The sequence below is a fragment of the Fusarium oxysporum genome, chromosome 5, assembly GCF_000149955.1.
Source record: "Fusarium oxysporum f. sp. lycopersici 4287 chromosome 5, whole genome shotgun sequence".
Taxonomy (NCBI): domain Eukaryota; kingdom Fungi; phylum Ascomycota; class Sordariomycetes; order Hypocreales; family Nectriaceae; genus Fusarium; species Fusarium oxysporum.
Genome location: NC_030990.1, coordinates 1,363,233 through 1,379,148, shown reverse-complemented (window position 1 = coordinate 1,379,148; position 15,916 = coordinate 1,363,233). Strand labels below are relative to the sequence as shown.

General features: G+C 49.6%; 8 protein-coding genes across 12 annotated transcripts; 5 read left to right on the top strand and 3 right to left on the bottom strand.

Moving 5' to 3' along the window:
• Nucleotides 1–2,072: 2,072 nt before the first annotated feature.
• Nucleotides 2,073–4,373, top strand: FOXG_01571 (uncharacterized protein). Its single transcript, XM_018378444.1, has 3 exons — nt 2,073–2,417; nt 2,473–3,166; nt 3,217–4,373. The coding sequence occupies exons 1-3, from the start codon at nt 2,173–2,175 to the stop codon at nt 3,340–3,342; spliced, it is 1,065 nt and encodes a 354-aa protein (XP_018234370.1). The 5' UTR covers nt 2,073–2,172; the 3' UTR covers nt 3,343–4,373.
• FOXG_01570 (hsp70-like protein) lies at nt 3,368–4,369 on the bottom strand. The gene has a single exon (XM_018378443.1). It carries the CDS (start codon nt 4,248–4,250, stop codon nt 3,609–3,611), a length of 642 nt encoding a protein of 213 aa, XP_018234371.1. The 5' UTR covers nt 4,251–4,369; the 3' UTR covers nt 3,368–3,608.
• Nucleotides 4,374–6,044: 1,671 nt separating the features above from the next.
• Nucleotides 6,045–9,694, top strand: FOXG_01569 (actin beta/gamma 1). Of its 3 annotated transcripts, none has more exons than XM_018378442.1 (8): nt 6,045–6,263; nt 6,867–6,904; nt 7,012–7,042; nt 7,229–7,284; nt 7,382–7,412; nt 7,478–8,249; nt 8,299–8,530; nt 8,580–9,694. In XM_018378442.1, the coding sequence occupies exons 2-7, from the start codon at nt 6,898–6,900 to the stop codon at nt 8,527–8,529; spliced, it is 1,128 nt and encodes a 375-aa protein (XP_018234369.1). In that variant the 5' UTR covers nt 6,045–6,263; nt 6,867–6,897; the 3' UTR covers nt 8,530; nt 8,580–9,694. The 3 variants fall into 3 exon arrangements, with proteins under 3 accessions (XP_018234369.1, XP_018234368.1, XP_018234367.1); XM_018378441.1 differs by having other exon boundaries at nt 6,087–6,757; XM_018378440.1 differs by having other exon boundaries at nt 6,112–6,904.
• Nucleotides 8,848–9,694, bottom strand: FOXG_01568 (uncharacterized protein). Its single transcript, XM_018378439.1, has 2 exons — nt 9,417–9,694; nt 8,848–9,336 (listed from the first exon to the last, which is right to left on the bottom strand). The coding sequence occupies exons 1-2, from the start codon at nt 9,621–9,623 to the stop codon at nt 8,959–8,961; spliced, it is 585 nt and encodes a 194-aa protein (XP_018234366.1). The 5' UTR covers nt 9,624–9,694; the 3' UTR covers nt 8,848–8,958.
• Nucleotides 9,695–9,868: 174 nt separating this feature from the next.
• FOXG_01567 (uncharacterized protein) lies at nt 9,869–10,813 on the top strand. The gene is made up of 2 exons (XM_018378438.1): nt 9,869–10,227; nt 10,293–10,813. The coding sequence occupies exons 1-2, from the start codon at nt 10,122–10,124 to the stop codon at nt 10,529–10,531; spliced, it is 345 nt and encodes a 114-aa protein (XP_018234365.1). The 5' UTR covers nt 9,869–10,121; the 3' UTR covers nt 10,532–10,813.
• On the bottom strand, nt 9,887–13,589 carry FOXG_01566 (elongator complex protein 2). Of its 3 annotated transcripts, none has more exons than XM_018378437.1 (3): nt 13,344–13,589; nt 11,082–13,273; nt 9,887–11,026 (listed from the first exon to the last, which is right to left on the bottom strand). In XM_018378437.1, exons 2-3 carry the CDS (start codon nt 12,917–12,919, stop codon nt 10,870–10,872), a joined length of 1,995 nt encoding a protein of 664 aa, XP_018234364.1. In that variant the 5' UTR covers nt 12,920–13,273; nt 13,344–13,589; the 3' UTR covers nt 9,887–10,869. The 3 variants fall into 3 exon arrangements, with proteins under 3 accessions (XP_018234364.1, XP_018234362.1, XP_018234363.1); XM_018378435.1 differs by having other exon boundaries at nt 13,375–13,589; XM_018378436.1 differs by having other exon boundaries at nt 11,082–13,589.
• A 450-nt stretch (nt 13,590–14,039) lies between these two features.
• On the top strand, nt 14,040–14,802 carry FOXG_01565 (ubiquitin-like modifier 1; the record flags this gene model as incomplete). Its single annotated transcript, XM_018378434.1, has 3 exons — nt 14,040–14,089; nt 14,359–14,523; nt 14,685–14,802. The coding sequence occupies 3 exons, from the start codon at nt 14,040–14,042 to the stop codon at nt 14,800–14,802; spliced, it is 333 nt and encodes a 110-aa protein (XP_018234361.1).
• A 400-nt stretch (nt 14,803–15,202) lies between these two features.
• Nucleotides 15,203–15,598, top strand: FOXG_18138 (uncharacterized protein; the record flags this gene model as incomplete). Its single annotated transcript, XM_018398184.1, has 1 exon — nt 15,203–15,598. The coding sequence occupies one exon, from the start codon at nt 15,203–15,205 to the stop codon at nt 15,596–15,598; it is 396 nt and encodes a 131-aa protein (XP_018234360.1).
• Nucleotides 15,599–15,916: the final 318 nt, after the last annotated feature.

The following is a 15,916-nucleotide window of genomic DNA, read 5'->3' as shown; positions in this document are numbered from 1 at the left end:
CTAGGTTGATAGTGGCGGGGGTGGGACAGCCTCTGAGGTAAGGTTTAAGGTAACAAGAGTTGCAGGACCCCTGTGCCCTGTCAATCCTATCACTCCCGTCGGTAAGGTAGGCAGGAGGTTTGCTTTTTCTTCTTTGTCTTCCATTGCCTTTTGTCTATGGAACAAAAAAGTGGGCATAGGAGTTTGCAGCTATTATTCAATTGCCTCGAACAACTAGGTACATGTCAACATTACACTTCATTGGCTAGTGTGACCGGTTCAACGGCGCTGATATCCTTTCATTTATTCCATTCCAGGCCGGTAATCCATGGAGCCGATCCTAGCCAATTTCCGCGTAACAACAAGGACAAAAACGGCGGCCTTGCAGGGCGAGCTAAGCCAACGAGGAAGTTGGCAAATAGTTTATGAAAAAGTCAAGTGATTTACGGATTACTGAAGCCTGGTCAACTCAACTCTACTACGTAACATACACACGTGTTATCATGTGTGATGGAACACTCGTCTGTGCATCAGCTCCCCTTCTCCTGATGGACCTTATTTTGGCCACAGCATCATTGTACATGTGTAGTAGGTTCTGTAATCTTATTCTCAAATCACCTAACCCACTCGGTTCTACCTCAGCTAAACTCAGCCAGAACTCTTGTAGCACAACAGTTCCACCAAAACACACTTTGCAATAGCTCCGAAAGGGAGATACTCTGTATCATTTGGTGGCTTTGCACTGCCGTCATCACCATGATCATCACCTTACTGCACTTCGTCACACCGTCAGAGCCCTTCTATAATCGCCCGTCTGGCTCTGTGGGCTTTAGGCTGAGATGATGCACTCACATCAGGGCCATAGGCACAACAGAACTGGTGACCTGAGAAAAAGCGGACTATGCAGGCGTGTGAGTATGTCAGGCATAGCTAAATAGGTAGACGCATTCGATCGATCGAAATTGGATCTCTAATTCGTACCTGAATACGTAGGCAATTAGGGCTTGTGCCAAATGAACCGAAAGTCCCTCTAGGAAACTGAAGGCTCTTCGGTTTGGTGTTGCATATTATTAGCCACAACAAGACGAGTTCCTGGTGGCCTGGTGAGCCTGATCTAGGTATTGCCTGTAAATCTTTGATCGTGACGTATAGGCCTTTAAAGATTATCAGACCGCTCCTCTGGACGTCTACTACAGCAGTTAGATCGACCACCGTGTCGGATGTTAACTACCCCATGTTTGTCCGACAACGTATGGTTGTTGATGTCTTCGGGCCGCCCGTTGAAAACCTGGTCCGTTGGGAAAGCCACCTGTATCTGAACTCGGTCGCCAGATCGGCCTTTGCTCTCAAGAAGGATGGAGATAAACCGGGTCGACGGGCCCACGGACATCCCGCGCCCAGCCTTTCGGGTCCGCTCCATATTTTGAGGCATCTTGGGCTTACATGAAACATTGAAGTATGTCGTCGGACTGTTGCATAGTCCGAGACCGATAAATGTTGGTGGACAAAGAAAAAAGACTCGGGCAAAGTGATGTCGTCCGTTTTCTCAAGACCAAGACCATTGGTGGCTTCGTAATTATGCTCTCTTGGAATACTTGTACAGTACTAAACCTGGTTTTTAGATCTGGGTAATGGAGGGGCGATCGGAGTGCTTCGGAAGTGGTGAGATGCTTAAGACTGAGCAATCAGATAATGAAAGCCAGCTCAAAGAGAGAAAGCTAAAACTATCGAGTTTGCATATCCAGAGTAAGATACTTTGCGCGGAACTAGTTTTATTTTTATTTTTATTTTTTAAATATATATATATATATATATTTAATAAAAACACTTGTGTGGGAGAATGAGAAGTGATAGAGAATATGTTGAAAATGAAATCCATAACGTTGTAACTCTGGCCACAGATCTTTACTTAAGTATTGATATGGCGCTTTCGGTATTAAGAGAAGAGAAATCAAAAGGAACAAGCTTCGATTCAGTATTGAGAGTTATCACAAGTCTCAAACATGAATTTACTTACCTACTTACCTTACCTATTCTTCAAAGGATAGTCCATACGGTGTAAGAGCACAGCCACAATTACAGATAGGTACCGCACGTGGCGCAGTCAAATGCTAGCCGCTTAGATGGAAATTTCCAAATCCACGCGACGACCACACATCTTTTCGACGACGAGGAATTCCAACCCACGAGCCCATGATGACCACGGTACGAGAAGGAGCTCGCATGGCGAGCTCATTGGGACGGAGGCACCTACCTCTGAGGACAGGTTCCGTTTGTGTGCAGCGCTTTGCCTCGACCGAGGCAAAGAAGCCCTCCGCTCTCGCAGATCTTGACAATGCTTCGTCTTTTGCGACAGGTTCTCCCGACGAAGCGGCTATCCAGGCCTTCAATTCTAGAGAAAAAGCTGCAGAGACGGGCAAAAAACTTCCCGGCAATAGGTTCGTAGCCCAATTGCTCCCCTTGACTGAGCTCGAGTTGATTGACTTGCGATAGATACCAATACCATCCTCCCAAGTACTACCGCGGTCCTCTACATCCCGTCCAGGTGCCCAAGTCCTCCGATCCGACTGCTCGAGACTTCGTTCCCGGTCCTTTCAGCTTTCCTCGATTAAAGCACACATACGAAAGCACGATTGCTCCAGATTTGATCGCCATGACATATCAGCATACCCCGCCAGGTTCAGAGGTTCCTGTTTCCAACAAGGGTAACTTGAGAGAATGGGACGAGTCTTCGCCTTACCACAAGAACCGACCTCGCCGAGGACCTCGAGGTGGTGGCTCTTCAAGGCTAGGCTTAGTGGAGCGCCCAATTGAATGGCACAACGTACCTGATATCGAGGCTATCACTATCAACTCATTCGCTCCCATGGGCGCCCAGAACAAGGAGTACCTGCACGTGTGCCGTGCTGTTATCCAAGCCATCTCTGGTGCCTTCCCTGAGGTCACACGAGTCAAGCATGGCGTCGTTCAGTGGGGTGTCAGAAAGGGTGACAAGACTGGCTGCAAAGTGACGCTGAAAGGTGCTCAAGCTTACGACTTCCTTGATAAGCTCATTACTCTGGTCCTGCCTAAGATTAAGGACTGGCCTGGTATTGATGCTACTACTGGCGACAGTGCAGGCAACCTGGCGTTCGGTATGAAGCCCGACTGGATGGCATACTTTCCTGAAATCGAGTTCAACTACGACGTGAGTCTGCTTGTGCACTAATCAAGACATGGCGAGCTAATTATGAGTAGATGTACCCTGCACGACTGATGCCTGGTTGCGATATATTCATCAAGACGACTGGTACATCAGATAGGCAAGGCCGTCTCCTCCTGGAGGCACTCGGCCTTCCCTTCTATGGCAAGGCTAGGCACTAAATTACGATAGAAGGTGTCGTTGTAAGGCGTTGGAAACAAATGTCATCTCTAAGTAGCTGATATGTAGCATAGATTCATGTACCAAGACGAATGTATCATAAATGAATATTTAAAATTCAGGGCGAATTGCCTATACCATTCTATTTTTATTACCCTCCGGTTTCTTCATCTCTCTTGACCCCACGCCCTGTGCTTCAGTCCAACGCCCAACTCCGTCCCAATGCAGCCGTTCTTTATGTTTTGATGTTTGTTCCCACCAAAGTTTCTCAAGCCTTGCCGATCTTCTCGCGTAATCCGTTGACCACCTCGTCGACAGCCTCCATGCTTGTGGCATCGACCTTGTCAGTCTTGTGACCCCTCTTGGTCAACTCATCGGCAAAGAGGTCCATCGCTGGTTGGTAGTTGCGCACCGCTGAGCTCAGCGCATACACAGCCTTGCGACGAACGTCGTTATGCTCATCCTCTTGGGTCGCTAGGTTTACAAGTAGCGGAAGTCCCCCCATAGCGAGCAAACGCTCCTGGGTGCGCTCGTTGTTCTGTACAGCGGTTCCCACACACCAGGCTGCCATCTTGCGCATCTCTCGCTCGTCATGCTTGAGCTGGTCGAGCAGTGGGGTCCACAAGCTGAGATTTGCGATATTGTTTGCATTGTCGAGACCCTCAATAAGCTGCTCAAAGTTGTCAAAGGCAATGAGTTTGTCGTCAAGAGAGACCTGCTCAGCATCGTCCGATGTGATTATGTCCATAGAGGCCTTCATCAGGTCGGCGTCAGAGGGACCGCCCATGAGCGATGCCATGAGTTCTGGGGTGAGTTGTGTGGTGGGAGCTGGAGCATCAGGATCATTTCTGGTGGCATCTGATTGCTCAATACTCCATTTGAGGAGTTCGTTGAGTCGCTTGTCATCCATGTTTCCTTGTTTTTGTAGTGTGTTTCTTGATATGTTGTTTGAGCTGAGTTTGTTGAAGGAGTAAGAACAAAAAACATTAATCTTTTGATATTTGCTTTCAATTTTCAACTTTACCAAGCATATCGATTAGAATTTGCCCATTTCTGGAACCTTCAAGAAGACTCTAGTCCAAAAAAGGTCTAGCTCAAGACATGTACACAGAATATCGATTCTCCGTCAACCGACCAATTGTTCTCTCGTAGTTCGATAATGATACATTGCAGCCCAATGAGTGCCTTATGATGACTTGTACATGCTTTTGAGTCAAAGAGCATAGTAGCACCAAGCTTCTGCTTGGGGATAGACACCGCAATTTAACTGACAGCAGTTCTACGTGGCAGAGAAATATTTCATCATAGCTCCCCTCCAGCTCAGCAAAGCTGCCCCCACCTTGCAAGGTTGCCCCTCATCGCTGCTTTTGTGGCCGAGACGGGAGAACGAGCTTAAAGCGAGAGCGGAAAAACCTAGGTAAGGAAGGATTCTGTACAAGATACCAGTACTTCAGTACGCCAAAAAGCATGATTTACCAGAAGGCATTGTGGCTGGTTGAGACGACGCGCGTGTATTGCGTTGCATGACACTTGCAGGAGCCTGGCCACAAGGCTACCACGAAAACTGAAGTCTAAAGTCCCATGTTCAAACTAATGGAGCCTAGTCAGTGGACGCATTTCGCATCTTCGAGAGGCGCCGGAGATCCCGCTGTTCGTAGGTAAGTAAGCGAAGGCATTCATTCTCACAGCCTGGTTACTGGCCGACTGCACCAGCTGGTGGGTTTCCCCGGCTGGACTGGGCAGGGGCCAGATACAGGGGTCTAATTCAGAGTTTAGGAGATCTGTTGATTGTGATGCCAATATTTGACAGCCTCGTGGTTCAGGGGTGCTCATATAGCGGTGTTGAAGTTAGGCTGCTAATGACATGAACCACACTCACGACGGTGAACAAGATATGAGCTCTATAGAACAGAAACTCATCTCTAAAGACATAGTTCGCGTTCAGCACCACAAATTGGTTTGTCAAAGAAGTCTCTACATAGTGAAGGGGACGATACAGCTGCGTAATATCGAGGCGGTTCTCGCTCCCAACCACAAATCCCTACTTACCCAGGGCAGACCAGTCGGAATGAACGGGCGAGTGCTGTCTTTTCAGTAAACGAAACAGGCCCTAACGCGTATTTGGTATGGTTGGTCAGCAAGAAACTTCTTCGATACAAAAAGCTCTCTCCGCGTAACTCTGCCCTGAACGAGTACTTGCTCGATTAGCCACTTGTGCTAATTATGGAGTGGAACTCGGGAGCTGGAAGCTGGGTACCGGTTCCAATCTGCGGAGCATCTGGAGATTTGGCATGGAGATAACAACCCCTTTTCAGTTGCTGAACCCAAGTGCTTGGAGTCTTGGGATGGATGGTTGTTCTGAATGACGAGACCCTGCAGCGTAGGAAGCAAATAGACATTCCGCTCATGTATGGGCCTCGCCCAGGAATGAAGATTGGACAGCATCTCTGAGCTATGTGTGACTGGGGCTGACCTGAACAGGAGCTATTTGCGTAGACTTTCTTGATGATACAAAGATGCCTAGGCTGGTATGTTGTTTACAAAGTCATTGATGTCTAATAGAATGCCATTCTGAAGAACGAGTCCTCAGCTGAAACGCTAAGATATTTCGCCAAGAGAAATAAAAGGAAGCCTCAGAGGCTGCAGCATTAGAAAGTTCCCTAGCTGACGTCTTCGCCAGCTCGCGTGGCGGTGGATGAAGTTCTGCTTACGACGTCACCTTGTGCAGAAAGGATAAAGTCAGGACGGTGAAGCGGCCCGTTTTACTGTGTCGGGACGTGCTTGCAAATGTCTAGGAGCTTGACAGAGAATCACTACTTGATCCGAAGGGATCACTAGATATTCTGACCTTGAATCACAACCACTTGCTCCGATATCAATTCTCCAAGGAATTGGCGATCACGAACCTTTATTACTGTTGTAGGTAAGCTCTCCACCTCAGCCACCGCTATAACCATTCCACTGCGACCGCTGCTCTGCAACCACTAGGACAAAGTTGCTCTCAGGGCATCCTTCTCTGCACTACGACCACCACGAACCAATCAGTAAAGCGGCGAGCAGCTTGGAAAGACCTGTTTTTCTGATTGCCCCGCCTCTATTTTCCCCCTAGCAGTCAATAGCAAGAGTGCAGCTCTCGCTCCTGCTCTAGACTGCGCATCGTCTGCTCAGTTTCCCTACCCAATTCTGGCAGGCGGTCTCTTGTCCCCCCCCTTGTCCCCAAAGTGTCCACCTCAGCAATTCGGGGCCCGCCCACAACTTTCTTGTGACAGCGTCGCCCGGCGATACTTGTCTCCTTTCCCCCTCCCCCATTCTCCCGCCTCCGTCTCTTTCCCTCTCCCATTCCATTCCAAACTACTTCTCTTCAACTCTTCTAACCCCCGACCTCCGTCTCCTTCTCCATCCAACGTCTCTTTTCTCGTAAGCTTGCTCTTCCACCTACTAATTACTGCATCTTTCGTCTCTCTTCTTTTATAGCTCTTCGTCTTTTCTTCTTTGATTCTTGGCCGCTAATCCCGTTTCTGGACAGCTTTCCCATACACACACCGTAATCCACAGCCATGGAGGGTACGTCGCATCATACCGCGTCGCTGCATCGTCGGATCTAAACAATCCGTTTTGAGCATCGCGAAGATCATCTCCAGACTCATGCTGACTTGTGTTTCGCTTTATAGAAGAAGTTGCTGCTCTCGTCATCGACAATGGGTAAGCTCCCCCGCCTGTCTCACCGACCTCTGGACTATCTCCCCGCCTCTCTGCTCCTGGACCAGATCTGCCACCCCATCGTCCGATGCCCGACACTGGCCTCGACATTGATGCTTGGGGAGTGTTTGGTCTTTGAATTGGTGCAGAAAGATTTCAGCATGTCCATGATAGCTAACTTGATATCAGTTCGGGTATGTGCAAGGCCGGTTTCGCCGGTGATGATGCTCCCCGAGCTGTTTTCCGTGAGTACCCCACTTTCTAGCCTCTGCGCCCAAAGAATTGATATCGCATGTCCTGGGCGCAAGTTAATCAGAAACCCAATGCTAACATTGTAAACAGCTTCCATTGTCGGTCGCCCCCGTCATCATGGGTAAGTTGTAGCTACAGCGGCAATTCTGCCGCCTCCTTGGTGGCTGGCCACTGACAAGTTCTCAGTATCATGATTGGTATGGGTCAGAAGGACTCGTATGTTGGTGATGAGGCTCAGTCCAAGCGTGGTATTCTCACTCTGCGATACCCCATTGAGCACGGTGTTGTCACCAACTGGGACGACATGGAGAAGATTTGGCACCACACCTTCTACAACGAGCTGCGTGTCGCTCCCGAGGAGCACCCCGTCCTGCTCACCGAGGCTCCCATCAACCCCAAGTCCAACCGTGAGAAGATGACCCAGATTGTCTTCGAGACATTCAACGCCCCAGCTTTCTACGTCTCCATCCAGGCCGTTCTGTCTCTGTACGCCTCCGGTCGTACCACTGGTATCGTTCTGGACTCTGGTGATGGTGTCACTCACGTTGTCCCCATTTACGAGGGTTTCGCCCTTCCCCACGCCATTGCCCGTGTCGACATGGCTGGTCGTGATCTTACCGACTACCTCATGAAGATTCTTGCTGAGCGCGGTTACACTTTCTCCACCACCGCCGAGCGAGAAATCGTCCGTGACATCAAGGAGAAGCTTTGTTACGTCGCCCTCGACTTCGAGCAGGAGATCCAGACTGCCGCTCAGAGCTCCAGCCTGGAGAAGTCCTACGAGCTTCCCGATGGTCAGGTCATTACTATTGGTAACGAGCGATTCCGTGCTCCTGAGGCTCTCTTCCAGCCTTCTGTCCTGGGTCTTGAGAGCGGTGGTATCCATGTCACCACCTTCAACTCCATCATGAAGTGTGATGTCGATGTCCGAAAGGATCTCTACGGCAACATTGTCATGGTAAGTTTCGTGAGAATGAGCTGTCCGAATTGTTCTAACATTCATTCAGTCTGGTGGTACCACCATGTACCCTGGTCTCTCCGACCGTATGCAGAAGGAGATCACTGCCCTTGCTCCTTCTTCCATGAAGGTCAAGATTATTGCTCCTCCCGAGCGAAAGTACTCCGTCTGGATCGGTGGTTCCATTCTTGCTTCCCTGTCCACTTTCCAGCAAATGTGGATCTCCAAGCAGGAGTACGACGAGAGCGGTCCCTCAATCGTTCACCGCAAGTGCTTCTAAGGTGTGTCAAGCTCCTGGTGCCTGGGGAGGCTTCTTGCTAACTTACTAAGCTACCCGACCGACAAACCAAATCCTCCCACTCGCGCAACGACGACAAGATCATGGAGGTGGCGACAGACGCTAAGCTTTGGGTGGTTGGCAAACGTCAAAGTCGACTCTCATATTTACGAAAAGTTTTTGACATGGTCAGAAGGGTGGGCGTTGCGCTTACGAAGAGATGTGATGGCCCCTTTGTTGTAGTTGCGCGTGTAATGCGTGCCTAGGGGTAGAAGCCGAGGTTGACATACAAATACTTTTTTACTTTCCGCTTAGAATTTTTTGAAATGAAACGAGGTGATGACATGATGTTTGCTCCTTTGCGTACATTAAGCATATCCACATACATGATGTCGTAATTAAATCCTCACAAGTGCTTCCATAGAGCATTGATCACGGCGCTTTACTTGTGGTGTCTAGGGGTTGAGAAGTCTGGTAATTGTTTGCGTCGTCTGTGGTTAGGTCACGTCCCTCTGGTGAAGCAGTAGTTGTGTCTGACTGCGCTTCAGCTTCAGCAGCCGTAGCGGCCTTCTCTTCCTCAAGTTTCTTGTACTTCCTACGACTCTTTTTCGAAGCACTTGCAGCTCTCTTTTGCTTTACCTGGCCGACAATCGCCGATCGACTCTGATCTCCATTGCGAAGTTCATCGACACGTTGCGCGAGTAATTCACGGGCGTGCTTCCGGTTCTGGTCTCTCGAACGGGTTGCCTGAGACTTGACGACGATGCCAGTGGGTATGTGCTTCAGCTGAACTGCGGAATTGGTTTTATTCTAGTGTAACAACTATGTAAGTTGAAAGGACTTCCGAGGACTGAGCAATAGCGGGGGCGCTAGAAAAGAGATATGCATACAATCTTTTGTCCACCAGGACCGCTACCTTTGACATAGGACTCTTCGATCTCAGACTCAGGCGGGGGCTTCGGCCGAGGAGGGAGAGCTTTCGCTAGGAAGATAGATGTATTGTGAAAGGTCCGTGTTGGAAGTGCTGGGGGAGTGCTGTAGCGGATGGTTCGGAGGAGTTTGAGCGGCGTCATTACGATGCCATTGAATGCAGACATTCAACAAGAACATCAGATGCTTTGTGCCAAGGCCGTGAATTAGAGTCGTAATCAGGTTAAGATGAAGATTAAGTACTGTGGACGAGGCTGATTTCGGCTTCCTGTGCCACGAGGAAGCTACAAGGAAGCCACAGTCACAGCCACAAGCCACGAGCCAGTCGCGTGTCAGCGGCCCACAGCGAGATGGTGATCCAGTAAATTAGAGACCCGCACCCCCTGTAAGTTTCAATACATCGAAGCCTTAGCACTTCCCTGCGGTGCCTCCGGTACCCAATTTTCGGGAGCGTCGGTACGATAAAGGCACAAGGAGCCCAGATAAAGGAGGGCCGGCCTTTCCCTGATCCTTATCCTGATCCTGATCGTGTATTCTCCATTGCCTCAACCTTTCCCCTGGATCTACCACTTCAAGCCATTCATTTCAGCACGCGGCAATTCTACGACGACGGCTACCGATATCTGCGATTCAACAACAAATTTTTGACCCTTCATTTCGACACAATGGCCGTTCTTGGATCATTTCGCAAGTGGTTGAGCCTCAAGCAATACCAGCTGGAGGTCACTTTCAGTGTGTACATGTTCACGCCCTGGGAGAAGTTCTTTTTCAGTATGTTATCTGTAATCCCATACGTTTTAAGCTATCGTCTCCAGAAGACTAATCCATCGCCCTAGGCTCCATTGTTTTTCTGCTCTTCAGCTTGACCTTCATCGCCGCCTGTCTTTACCTCCCGCATCACATCTCTTTCCTCGTCGGTCGCGCCTGGTACTATATCAACGGAGAGCACATTGACGTTGCCGAGGTGGTGCAGGAAGCTGTTAAAGATATGTCTGCGAGCGCGCTGTCCGGGACAGCTGCAAGTGTGGTAGATGTTACTAAGGAGACTGTCGAGACGGTTGTGAGAGAACTATAAAATCCAGCACTGGATCGCTCACGCAAAAATTCTGGAAATGCATACATGCTGGACATTGGCACTGAAATGGCCTCGTAACGAGGAGGCTCTGCATAAATGAGTCGTAAGAGCCGGTCTTTAACCAAAGGTCCGTGAGAGATGGCTCGGGCTTCATCTGGTATACGATATAATGGACATGGATCTACAATACTTTGGCCAATAGATGGCTGTAATGATAATACACTTTTACTCAATAATCCCGCTGTTCATCCCACTGTTCGGTCTGTGCAAAGATGAGCAAGCCGCTGGTCTCGATGTGAAGGAAATTTCTGGTAACGTCGTAATCATAACTTTTGGTTCTATGGGTCTGCAGACACCTGAAGATACGCCTGGCTGAAGGCATATACTCTGAGTGAACTATCCTCTCCTGCAACTGCCACCTCAAATGGCCTCTCGGCCCCCTCTCGTACGATAGGACGCCATGCAAGCTGGTGAACAGCCTTGGGCAAACAGTAACTAGAGGCAACGTTAGCAGTTGGTTCTTTTATATCGGTGGTTTACGAGCACTTACTCTTCATATGCGGGCTTCTCAGTGACATCAGTTCCATCCTCCTTGATTAGGCAAAGATTGAGTCGGCCAAGTTCTGTGCCAACTGCCAAGACAAATCTACCGTCAATAACCTGAGGGACAAAATCGACGGATGTTACAGGGGATGCAGTCGGGATGGAGGCTGTCTGAGAGAACTGAAGATTTCCATCTTCATTAGGTTTGGCGGCCCAGATGCGGACTTGCTTGTCACGGCCAGCAGTTGCGAATACTGGCGCCGTAGATGACGCAGGCGCCCACGCTGCGTCAAGGACCATACGTGTGTGACCCTTGGGATTGATCTGCAGGAGCTTGTACGCAGCTTCATCCTCAGGGGCGCGCTCAAAGATAGCCCATTGGCGATCGCGCCCTACACTTAGGAGGAACTGGTCGTCAGAGGAGAATCGAAGGCGGGTGGCTGTTAGAGAGTGTGCGGTCAGAGGCGGCTTGAGCTCAGTCCAACGATTTGTCTCGAATAGGCGAATTACGGCGTGGTTGGTCGAGCTGGCTTTGCATGCACTGGCGACGAGAGTGCCATCGTGGCTAGCTGCGAGACAAGAAATCTCGTAACCATGTCCATACAGCTTCTCGGTTTCCGGCCACAAAGTATGTCTTGAGAGTGTCTCCTCGAAAGGAGGGTGATCGATCTCCAAATGCGACTTTTTGACTATCGAGGCTGGATCTATGGCCTCACGATCCCGGTCATCAATGGGCTGAATTTCTTGGTCATCTTCCACGGCATCAATTGCCTTGTTAGATAGTCCCAGGACTGGCATATTGGCGGCATCTGGCATGTTCTGAACATCCATGCCACCACCGATGCCTGCAAGACGGTTGAGCATCGAGGCAACAGCTTTGGGTTCGCTAAAGACACGCATGAGTTTCTCATCGGCCCCTGAGACGAATTGAGAAGCTCCCACAGAGTCAATACAGTTAAGATCATAGCCGTGAATCTGAGGCCGGGACATTTCATGCCATGTCTCATTTCCTGGTCTGTCCCAGCGTGTATGCAGTCGTGTGGTTTGGTCAGAGCTTGTTGACAAAAGATACTCACCATTCTTGGCCCACGTTATACCTGTAACAGCTCTGGTATGCCCGGAAATAGCTACACATGGCTGCCAAAAGTCTTCCGCGGGGACATATTCCCATCGTCTCCAGCTACCGGTACGGCCGAGGCAGGCTACTGATTTACCATCAGGAGACCACAAGCCCGTCCAAAATCCGCCTGTGCTTCCAGTTGCTGTTGTTGCACCCTTCTCCCTGCTAATCTCACCAAGTCTCGCCATGCTGACCCAGATTCCAGAGCTAGAGTCAGCTTCCCAGATGGCGAGCGAGTTATCGGCTGATGTCGAGAGCAGCTGTAACTTGTCATCATCCTGTCGTTGCCAGCGTGCACTGTATATCCAGTCCTCGTGGCCCAAAAGAAGTGCTTCGAAAGTAACGGAGAAGTCCTTGCCGGCGGACTGAAGACGATGTGCCTTGTTGGAGGGTGACTTTCCGGGTAGGTATGCGTCGCTGGAAGGGTCTGAACCACTGGCAGCAGCAGCGGGCAGCTCTCTTCCCTGATGGAATCTCCAGATACGGACGTATTTATCCTGGCTCGCTGAGGCGAGTAACAGATCACTGTCAGGGGCACATGTCTCTTTGGCGAAGCTCAAGCTCCGTATCCAACCCTCATGTCCTGTCAAAGTGGCTTGCAGATCGAACTGAACATTTTCTGACTTAACCTCAGCTGTGAAAATCTGCACGATATCTCTTGTGCCAGCAGATGCTAGCACCAAAACATCGTCTTCATCTCCAGCGTAGCTGAGTGATAGGCACATGGGGAAGTATTTGGGTGTCGTCTTGACGCTTTGGAGTAGAGTGAGCTGATCATTCTCGAGGTTCCATAATTTTATGGAGGCATCTGCACTTCCAGTTGCGATAATCCATTTCTGGGCTCCCTTGATCCTCAAGGCAGCGATACAGTTGATAGCAGCAGTGTGCTCCGTTGAGGTGTGGATGGGCTTGAATTCATCACTGTTGCGAGATGCTTTCCAGATGATCACGGTCTTATCGTCTGAGCCAGAAACAAGAAATGAGTTTTCATCCTGGTCTCCTTCGGGGAGAAACGTCAAGGCCTTGACAGTGCTCTTATGCCCATTGAGCAGCTTTGTGACTCCCTTGGGAGATTCCGACTTCACATATGTTAGTACCAAAACACCTAGATGGTCTGCCAGGAAGAAGCGTAAAGCAGGGTATATTGACATTAAAGCAGCAAGGTGACTCGAATACTAACCAAAGGTCGCCATAACGCAATGTTAATATCGGCTCCAAAAGCCAAAATCCCACATTGACTCCAGTCCGCAACAGCGGTCTGCCGGTTGGCCCCCGAGGAGAGATATTCGATGGAGACGGGTCTTGAGCCCATTGTTGTCCCTATCGCCTTTCGTCGTCTCTGACGTGAAGTCGTTATTTTTAGAGGTTGTAAAGATGAGTCTGAAAAGTGTGTGCTTCTTGACTTCTGATTGGCTGTAGAGACGTCCTGCTGAGATTTTTGGACCGGTTTGCTTATGTCATCCGATTCACGCTTGCAGGTGCCTTGAAACACCAACACATTAAGAAAAGCAATTAATGTCAACTGCCTACCAAAGGTCACGGGTCTATTGTTACAGAGACACCAGTGAAAACATTCTCAGTCGCGATACAATCCTCTTGGTTTACTCATCTTCCTCTCGTTGCCGGACAGAAAACCTGGCGTTTCCATTGTAAAAGGGTAATAGTTAGCCTCTTACACCACATCTCTTTGATACCTTAGACACAGTTTCGCTACCGCCAACCAATACCTCGGGATCACCTTTTATCCACTACTGCAAAAGCAAAGTCACGACCAGTTGACAGCAGTAGCATCAGGATCACGCTCCCAGATCGTCACTTCGCTTCAGCTTGCACATCTCTGTCACAATGGCTGAATCGACATCGGCCCCCAAGCTCAACATCGACGTCGAGTTCTCGTAAGTCGCTTCACCAAGATTTTCATCTTGCATGTATTATATGATCTATCAGCTCCCGCTTGCACGGTCTTGACTCAGACTCAGACTCAGACTCAGACTCGAGCCCACCCCCTTCTGCGCTATCAAATTTTCTCCTGACGGGAGTGTCCACCTGAACCACGCTTGTGCCTGGATTCTCGCTTCCAACGAGTCTCTTCTCTGCACTCTCTTCGATCTCTTTGCTTTTTCTTGGCCATCCTGTTCACTGAGCTAACATTGTGGCACTGCAGTGGCGGCCTGGAGATGCTCTTCTCCAACAAGAGGCAGCATGCTCTGACCATTCCCGCGGCAGATCAGGACGGGAAACCCGTTGACATCGCGTATTTGATCGACCATCTATGTCAGAATGTCATGGATGATTCTCGCAAAGATCTTTTTGTTCTAGACAACCACCTGTACGTCTTGGCCACCGATTACTCTCTATCTCCGTTTATGTTTTCTTATCGCTATACACACTCCCCTTGACCATGGCCACGGCCGTGTTGGTTCGAAAAACACTCCAGTTCTTCTCCTACCTCATTTGATTGTCTTTGTCGCTAATAGGGGTGGCAATCAGTCGACCAGGTATCCTGGTTCTGATCAATGATGCAGACTGGGAGCTCGAAGGTGAGGAGGCCTATGAGATCCAGAGCGGTGACAACATCTTGTTTGTCTCAACGCTACATGGAGGTTAGATTGTTGCACTCTTCGTCCGCTTTAGGCCTCAAAACATCACCGCGGGTCGGTCAGTGCAGTACCGGTACGGCTTTTATTGAAGAATTTCTACATGCATGCACATATACATACAAATCTACGCATTCCTACGTATGCGTACAGAAAACACAACTCCCTTGCATATCGAATTGTTGAGAAATAGGCAAGGACATGGACATGGTATGCATCGAGTGCATGCGCAGCCAAGTCCACAACAGGCCAGTCTCGGGCTGACTTCAGGTTTCGACACGGCGGGACTGATACGCGAATGTTAGTTACTTGCTCCTTTGGGTCTCACTGTCTTGTCTTTGTTGTCTCCCGCCTCGTCTTGTCTGTGTATCTTGCCACTCCGATGAAACGGCCGTCTTATGTGGACAATGAATGGATCATACACGTCGCTTGCGTGTGTATCTGCGCCTGCACTCCCCGTCTCAGCCAGCCCTGCAACGGCCTTTAGAACCAACGTCTCCAGCCTCTGGTCTAGGCGCATCGATCTTAGCCCCAGCAGAAACCCATCTTGCATCTAGAGCACATACACATTACAAGGAACGTGCATTGTGTGCACAAGCAGCATCAACGGCTTTGTGGAGGCGAAAAAGGAAAACCCACTTCGACTTGCATGCCTTGCATCTACGGCCCTCGAGATCAGCAAAGCCTCATTTCTTTAAAACTTGGAGGGAAAATGGAATGGCGGACAATGACACGACGGGCCGTGCCATTGCAACGTTATCTACGGCGGTGAAGGGAAGATCCCACCCAAAGTGCTCTGCCACATAGTTGAGATGCAGAGGTACGAAATGAGGCTTCATGTGCGTGTGCATGAGAGTAGATCCATTTTCATGTGAGTTTGCTGGGCTCTTTGGAAGAAGCTGGCCATCCAGGGGAGAGGGGGAGAAGAGAGTAGAGGCGGGGCGGTGAATTTTAGGGGAGGGGGGCTTGTCGATCAAAGCCAGAAAGAGAGGTATGCAGCCCTAATCTACATCAGTCTGCATTTTGTACGCATGCTATGTAGAGGGAGCGTTACTGTAATTGTGAGCTATGGATAAAACAGTTATTGCTCTCTGCGATAGTTCGAAGTTCTTTGGATGTGGGCAG